Source organism: Leiobunum rupestre, chromosome 1, assembly GCF_980474605.1.
Source record: "Leiobunum rupestre chromosome 1, qqLeiRupe1.1.hap1, whole genome shotgun sequence".
NCBI lineage: Eukaryota > Metazoa > Arthropoda > Arachnida > Opiliones > Sclerosomatidae > Leiobunum > Leiobunum rupestre.
In genome coordinates, this window is record NC_143384.1 from 31656410 (window position 1) to 31664484 (window position 8075).

The 8075-nt window shown below is 40.8% G+C and overlaps 1 protein-coding gene across 1 annotated transcript in view; it reads left to right on the forward strand.

Moving 5' to 3' along the window:
• The window catches only part of LOC149962116 (mannan-binding lectin serine protease 1-like), a 41623-nt gene extending 37995 nt beyond the window's left edge, over positions 1-3628 (forward strand). Inside the window, exons 12-15 of the mRNA XM_090164398.1 lie at positions 1600-1887; positions 1955-2067; positions 2139-2609; positions 3319-3628. Of these exons, the coding sequence (XP_090020524.1) occupies positions 1600-1887; positions 1955-2067; positions 2139-2609; positions 3319-3537 (1091 nt within the window). The 3' untranslated portion in view covers positions 3538-3628. The remainder of the gene's footprint in view (positions 1-1599; positions 1888-1954; positions 2068-2138; positions 2610-3318) is intronic.
• The last annotated feature ends 4447 nt before the right edge of the window (positions 3629-8075 follow it).

Consider the following 8075-nt stretch of genomic DNA (forward strand, 5'->3'; position numbering starts at 1 on the left):
TTTGATGGGGAAACTCCAGTACAACTTTGATGGGACGAGGGCGAGCACCGGTGGGAGGTAAGACCCTACCCAACCTAAAGAGTCGGACAAAGCTGGGAATGCCACAGCCAGATAGAAAGTCAGAAATGACTCTGTGATCATCCTCAGGAGAAGATTCCGTAAATCCAAACAATAGCACATTGTTACGTCGAGAGATAGTGGAGACAGATTCCGCACAGGCAGTCTCAATTCTGGAAGAAAATGAAGACTTTACTTCAGAGAGAAGTTCTTCAACTTTGGCTGAAGAGCAAAAGGTTTCTTCAATCTTGTTAAAATAGGACAATTCCCTCTGTTGTAAGATAGGGTTTAGTTTGTCAAAAACACTATTAGCAATAGTGGAAGTTTGGAGGTCTAATTTTTGCGAGAAAACTTGAAGCGTAGAATCCAGGTCGGAACGTATACTAGTTGAGTCCGCGGAGAGTTTTTTTGTAAGGTTGAGAATGTGAGAATCAAGATCAGATTTAAGTTTTGAAGAATCATCCGAGAGTTTGCTTGTAAATACACGGAACTGGGCGTCGAGATCCGATTTGATACTAGAGGTATCAGAAGAAAGTTGAATAGAGAGTTTGCTGAATTCAGTAACTCGTGAAGATTCTATGTCTAGAAGCTTGGATTGCAGATCCGAAACTGCAGAGACGCAGCTAGATATTTCTGTCTTGGTGAGTTGTAGAGCAGTGTCAAGCGCAATGAGCTGAGCCGTGGAAGAGGATTCAGAGTTGCGAAGAGAGACAGCATCCGCCTTGATGAGTGAGAGTTCATTTTCGAGTACTGTTTGCTTAGCAGAAATGCTACAAAGTCGGCAAGAAAAAACAGTAGAGTCGATTATATCTTCATATTCAATTGAGCCAAAAAGAGTCGAGTTCTCCAAAAGGTCCCATCTGTGACAGTCATCGCAACAAACCCAACCAATGGAATTAACGTTATCACGTGTTGTCATAGTTTTATTTTGGCGCTTTTTTGGCATTGTGGAGGTAAGATAACCAACAAGCCACCTCGAAGCCCGTTACCTAATCAAAACAACGGCTACTCCGCTAATCCCTGATCTATATTACAGTGACTCCGCTAAGAAAAAAGATAATTATATATAAAAGTTTTCGCTAAGTTTTTACATTGGGGACAATATAACCACCGAGCGTGGCGCTGAACTCCTACACATTATAGTACAGTTTATAGGGGGAAAATCCTTGCTCGCGGAATTTCGACGAATGTGTTGGCCGTAGTAGCGCGAACAGCGCGCGCAAAGTTGGCCGTGTCTCCGCAGACCGCACGCGGAGCAAGCGCGCGCAGGGAACCGAGCGCTTTTATAGCGCGAACAGCGCGTGATTAAAGTCCTAAAACGTCACCGCGAAACATAATGGCAGATCACTTGGCGGGTAAATTTGGCTCGTTTAAAAATTAATTTCTCGTCATTAAAAAAAGATACAATTTTACGACTGATACTTTTGAGTATATTTAAACATGATCTTTCAAATAGACCCAAGTTTTACCCGACCTGGACTTTTCCTTTAACTATTAAATAAAAAACAAATTGCCAACGACTATAAACGTTTTGTTTTTCAGTTTTTCGAGACCTACCCTATGACGTCACGGTGACGGAGCAAATTGAGTTTAAGCTGATAGAGTGCAGTTCTCCGACACCGAACGTCAGCATCTCTTGGGAAAAGGATGGTGTACCGTTGATTTCCAGCGCCAAGTTTAGTTTCTTACCTAAAGGGCATTTGGCTCTCGATAAGTTAGAGCCAGCTGATGCTGGGTTTTACACTTGTATTGCCAAAGATAATATTCGAAATTGCGAAAGCAGACAACCGGCTCTTGTTACCGTTAAGCCTTTGCAGAAAATTGAAGATAGTAAGCTGAATATCTGGTATCCACCATAATGTAGGAAATAATTTAAGTTTTCAAATACAAATTACAGTTTGTGGCTCACCTAAGAAGGGGCAGCCAGGCCGGAAGGACAATAAGAACAAACCGAACAGCGGAAGGATTGTTGGAGGAAGTGACGCTGAAAAGGGGGCGTTTCCATGGCAAGTAAGTCGCGCTCATTTAAAACTACGCGATGGTAAGAATCTATTACCATGATTTTCAAACCGATATTGTAGGTTATGATATGGGATCCAAATTACAAAGCATTTTGCGGTGGCGTTCTGCTCAATGAAAGGTGGTTCCTAACAGCGGCTCACTGTTTTACTACAAAACGAGTCACCGATATCAGCTGGAAACAAGTTCGAATTAAACTTGGAAAATTGGATCAATCAGAGATCGAAGCTGAAGAATTTTCCACAATGATGGGAGACATTGTCACTCACCCTAGGTTCAGTCTCAAAACATTTGACAATGATCTGGCTCTGGTAAGGTTCAAGGACGCTGTCACCTTCACCGACTACATTCTCCCCATTTGCCTGGGTACTTCCAAATTTATCGAGGACAACTTCTTCTCCAAAGAAAATCAACTGGGTTTCGTGACTGGTTGGGGAAAACTTGCTGTAAGTGGCGGAGTGCCTAGAATTCTCAAGGAACTTCAACTTCCAATGGTCAAAAGGTCAATCTGTGAAAGCTCTACGACTAATGAGGTTAGTGTTATACGTTTTGGTCCTACCTTTGGGTTTTGCGTAGAATTATGATAGGACCAACTTGTTTCGCATGGAAACTATACACTCTTTTTCGCGGTCTTTTCGACCCCTCTTTTTGGACGCCCGCTAGTCGGCCTTTACCTGGAACCACCGGTAGGGGGTCTAGGCTCGGGTCTTTGGTCCCAGGATATGGAGAATGGGGGTTAAGGGGGGTAAACTGACCATGAACGCGCCCAGCAAAATTCCCAAAAAAAAGAGTGTATATATGTTACAACATTTGGAATGTCTGAAGAAGACTATTCGCGACCGAAACGAGTCTAAGTGGCGTAACGGCGCTAGCTTCTCCGAGGTAACGCCTATGATCTAGCATCTGCTACAGACCAATTAAAAGGTCATAAGAACGTTGTTTTCTTAAATAAACTTATCAAAATATAAGCAAACGATGCAAAAATTATATTAAAATGCAAAGTATCATTATTTATAAAGTAAAATTTACGAATAACGTCTGCTTTAGCCGCTACCTATCTAGGTTTCAATGGCGAACCAAAGGGGGCGTATTCAAAGTTTTAGGTCGCGAATAGTGGTCCTGATGAACTTCTTAAAAATGGGCGTCGTTTACAGCGGAGATTTTCGCTCTTGACGGACATTAGGTATTAATTGAAAATTCCCGGGTTTCACTTATTAAAAGTGTTGTACGTGTACAATATAGGTGACGAGGAACATGTTTTGCGCTGGATATGCTCAAGAAGTTGTGGGCGACTCTTGTCAAGGGGACAGTGGAGGTCCTTTTGTCACGGAGCACGAGTCCCGGTGGTATTTATCAGGTCTTGTCAGTTGGGGCGAAGGCTGTGCCCAGAGAGGGAAATATGGATTCTATGCCAAAGTCAATAACTATCACAACTGGATTAAAGAAATCATATCTACATAATTCTTCAATCGCGAATAATTTAAACAATAAATGACCAAGAGACAATCGTGATTATTTTTATGTAAATTAAACCGTTACTTTTATTGAAAAATATTTTTTTTGGTTTTATCTACGACATAATCACACCGCCATCTATTGGCTTTTTAAGAAACTATTAATAATCAGCTAGGCTAATACCCAAGGCACCACCTTAGGCCTAAGTCATCAAGCGACTTTTAAAGCCATTAATTCAGGTGGCCGGGTTACAATGCGTAGGAGGGTGGTGGCCAGCCCTTCATGCCACGTGAGCCAACAGCTCCCTACACTAACTATTACCGTTAACCTAATCTGACGTCATGTGTCACTGAGGTCGTGCCACCCAATGGCTTGCGCAAGGATGTGTGGCCCACTAGAGGGACAGCGGAGGTGTACCGCCGAAAATTCAACATCGATAAATTCGTCATGGAGCCAAAACTATCGGTACCGCATTAGTTCAGCTAGTTGAGTAAATTCGGGTGTAGAAAACGGGGAAAAAATGCACTTTACTGCTCCGGCCTGGCTTCTCAGCTAGTTAAAGTTGAGTAAATTGGGGTTTAGAAAATGGGAACAAAGTGCACTTTACTTTAAATATGCAAATTAAATTATTTTTAAATAGTAAATAGGCGTTTTTTAAATTGCAAACGTTGAATAGTGCAGAATATCATATCTTTTAATATTAACATATATTTGATTTCTTTGATTAGTTTAAGATGTAATTATGATTAAGCGTTTTTGTACACAATATTTTTAGTTTCTCCGTTGGTAGTAAGTATGTACAGGTGATTTGCAGCTCCAACTCTTGAGCACGCCACATAAAGCATGGGTTTCCCGCAGTTTTAAGTGACTGTCCTTGGGCTTTATTAATTTTAATTGCGAAGCTAAGATTGATTGGAAATTGCAGGCGTTTAAAATCAAATGGCATATCGGTTGGTATTATGGGTATGCGTGAAATGAATACGGCCCGGGCAAAGGACACAGATAGAGAGGGGAGGGGGTATGCTGAGAAAAAAGAACGAACGCGAGCGAAAAGGGTCGAAGGTCGTGCCATGCAGCAGCTAAGTGAGGCAATCTCAAAACGCCCCTAAAACCTGGCGGCAGGGGCCACAATGCCACAGCTAGAACTAAAATCCCGTGAACACTGAGTCATAAACCAACCCCCCCCCCCCTCCCAGCGCAGCCGCTAAATTGACTGAGGCTGAAAAATATTGGTTGTATTATTGTATAGGTGTCAGTAGCGTAGCCAGGATTTAGTTTCGGGGGGGGGGGGGGGGCACGCCGTTGAAAAAAAAAGTAAAACAATTAAAATATTTGTACGTACGACAAAGGTGTATGTATGTTGCAGGATGCACGGCACCTTCCCAGGGGCAAAAATTCATAGATTTCGACTCGTTTTTGAACATTATTTAATTAATTAACTTAAATCAAAGCTGTGAGAAATTTGGAGGTCCTGGGTTGAATGGCTCGGACGCCTATAGAGAAACAGACGCAAGACAGACAAACAGACAGACAGAAGACACTTAGGAATATAGTATAGATAGATAGATAGATGGGTGGTGACCTAGACCAACCTATAAGGGATGGTACTCTCAATATGGAGCAATGTTAACTTAAAGTAAAGCCCGCGCAGCGTTGGCGGCATTCGGAAACTTGTCAACTCGAAACCAAAACTACGTGATAAATCTTCAAGAGCTCGAAGCTGATTACGTGACTCAAAAGTAGATTTATTTGATCGTATCCAAATGCGCTTCCTGGCAGATGCTATTAGTTTTTCCTCATCGTTTTCGTTAATTTTGTAATTAATAGTAAATCATAGGTGCTATCTCGGAGAAGCTATAGCGCCATCTAGACTCCTTTCAGTCGCGTATTGTTTAAAAAGTGCTTTTGGAAATAATGTAAACTTATCACATTGTAAACAGAACAACGTGTTTTTGCTACGCCTTAATATGTCAAAAAAAAGCTGCCTAGTCAAACGGAAACACTTGCTGCATGCCTTACAGGTTAAAAGTTTCCAATATTTGAATTTATTTCAACAAGCACTAAACAGTAACTTGCAGGTCCTGGCTCTCTGAAATATTACTTTTTGTCAATGTTTTATTGAAACTCCTATTGTGGACTCTGTGGAGCCGACTCGCTGAGCCGGTACCTGTGTTTCCCAGATGGCTCGCGACTCGCGAGTCGCCTGTTAATTTATAGTTATTTTTTGTTTAACGTCCTGTATTTTACATTAAGTAAATTTTTAAATAATTTATATTATAGTGCTCAAGCAATTTGAAATTTTATATCGATTAGTTATACCATAATATTATTCTATAAGTTTGTCACTTTGGGGAATATTTTACTGAGAGCTAGAAACGAGGCGCTGTCAAAAATGGCTTCGTGTGACGCGTTAGCCCGCGAACGCAAAACGGCGACAAAGCCCGTAATGCAGTCTGTCTATTGCAAAGCTCTCAGTAAAACGTTTGCATGTGAAGAATAGGAAGTGTCACACATATGTAACAATATTATACACTTATGGTTATACCCAGAGGAATTTTTCCTTCTTAATCTTAAACTGTCGATTTACTTTACTTTCCCGACTCGAACTCTACCGGATTGATGCTTAGTTTTCTTTTTAACTCTGTCCACTCCATGGATCCCCCGGTTTTCTTTTTAACTCGCTCCGCTCCATAGATTCCCCAGTTTTCTTTTTAACTCGCTCCACTTCATGGATCCCCCAGGTTTCTTTTTAACTCGCTCCACTCCATGGATCCTCCAGTTTTCTTTTTAACTCGCTCCACTCCATGGATCCCCCAGTTTTCCTTTTAACTCGCTCCACTCCATCATTTCTCCATGGATCCCCCAGTTTTCTTTTTAACTAGCTCCACTCCATGGATCCTCCAGTTTTCTTTTTAACTCGCTCCACTCCATGGATCCCCAGTTTTCTTTTGAACTATGTACACTCCATGGATCCCTCAGTTTTCTTTTTAACTCGCTCCACTCCATGGATCCCAGTGGCGTAACTAAGGACCCGCAGACCCCGCGGGGGCCCATGACATTTTCACCAAATAGGGAGCCCTTTCGTTTTAGGCATTGATTTCTTAATTTATTTAAATTTTTAAATAATTAAAAAAATATGCTTTAACTATTGGTAAAAATGTAGAAATTTGGAAATATTTTCAGAGAACTTGTAAAAATGGGGATAATAAAAAAAAATTGTTTTTTTTTATAAAGGCCCTTTTGATATCCTGCGGGGGAGCCCAAATTTTGTCGTTACGCCACTGATGGATCCCCCAGTTTTCTTTTTAACTCGCTCCACTCCATGGATCTCCCAGTTTCCTTTTTAACTCGCTCCACTCCATGGATTCCCCAGTTTTCTTTTTAACTCGCTCCACTCCATGGATCCCCCAGTTTTTTTTAACTCGCTCCACTCCATGGATCCCCCAGTTTTCTTTTTAACTCGCTCCACTCCATGGATCTCCCAGTTTCCTTTTTAACTCGCTCCACTCCATGGATCTCCCAGTTTCCTTTTTAACTCGCTCCACTCCATGGATCTCCCAGTTTCATTTTTAACTCGCTCCACTCCATGGATCCCCCAGTTTTATTTTTAACTCGCTCCACTTCATGAATCCCCCAGTTTTCTTTGAACTCTGTACACTCCATGGATCCCCCAGTTTTCTTTTTAACTCGGTCCACTCCATGGATCCCCCAATTTTCTTTTTAACTCGGTCCACTCCATGGATCTCACAGTGTTCTTTTTAACTTCATGGATTTAAAGTTCCGTGAAAGCATTTTTTTAAACATATTTTTATATAATTATTGGAGGTTGAGGTTAACGGTAATAAGCTTCGTGCGTAGTTTAAATTTTTGTCACAAGTATTAAATTGAATAATGAAAGCTGTCTGCTTGTTCTAAATTATCTTTCCACAATAGCTGAAAGTTTCAAACGAAAAAAATTGAAATTCAAATGTCGTCTGCTATTTTTTCACATATTTAGTTCAAGTATATTAAGGCAGATGGCGCTATATTTCCTAAGCTTGAAGCCTATAGTTAGGGTAGGGTAGGGAGCTATGAAGGGCTTGCAACCACCTTCCTAGGCAATTTAACCCGGCCACCTAAATTAATTAATTTTTATTAGGTTAACGGTCTTACCCAGTTATTATAATTATTTTTGCTATTTTTTCAACAAAATACGTTTTAATTTTACTACAGCCAACTTTAATTTCATTATCAAAATTGGCCATACATTTTTAAAGTAGCTTTATCGCCGCCATGGAAAATTATCGTTTTACAAATTGAACAAGCGTTTCAATTCTGTAGGAACATTTAAAAATAAATACTTTTTACAATTGCTTTTTAATCAATTAAGTGGATCAACTTATCAAGCCCCATCGCGTACTAGAAATCTTTGAAATAAAGTATACAAAGAGGTCGCTTTTGGAAAAACCTTTTCCCTGATTCTAAGAAACTGCGTACGCAGTGATTACCCTTTGCCCTTAAAATGCGAACGCGTTCGCAGGCCTGACAGACAGACAGACAGACAT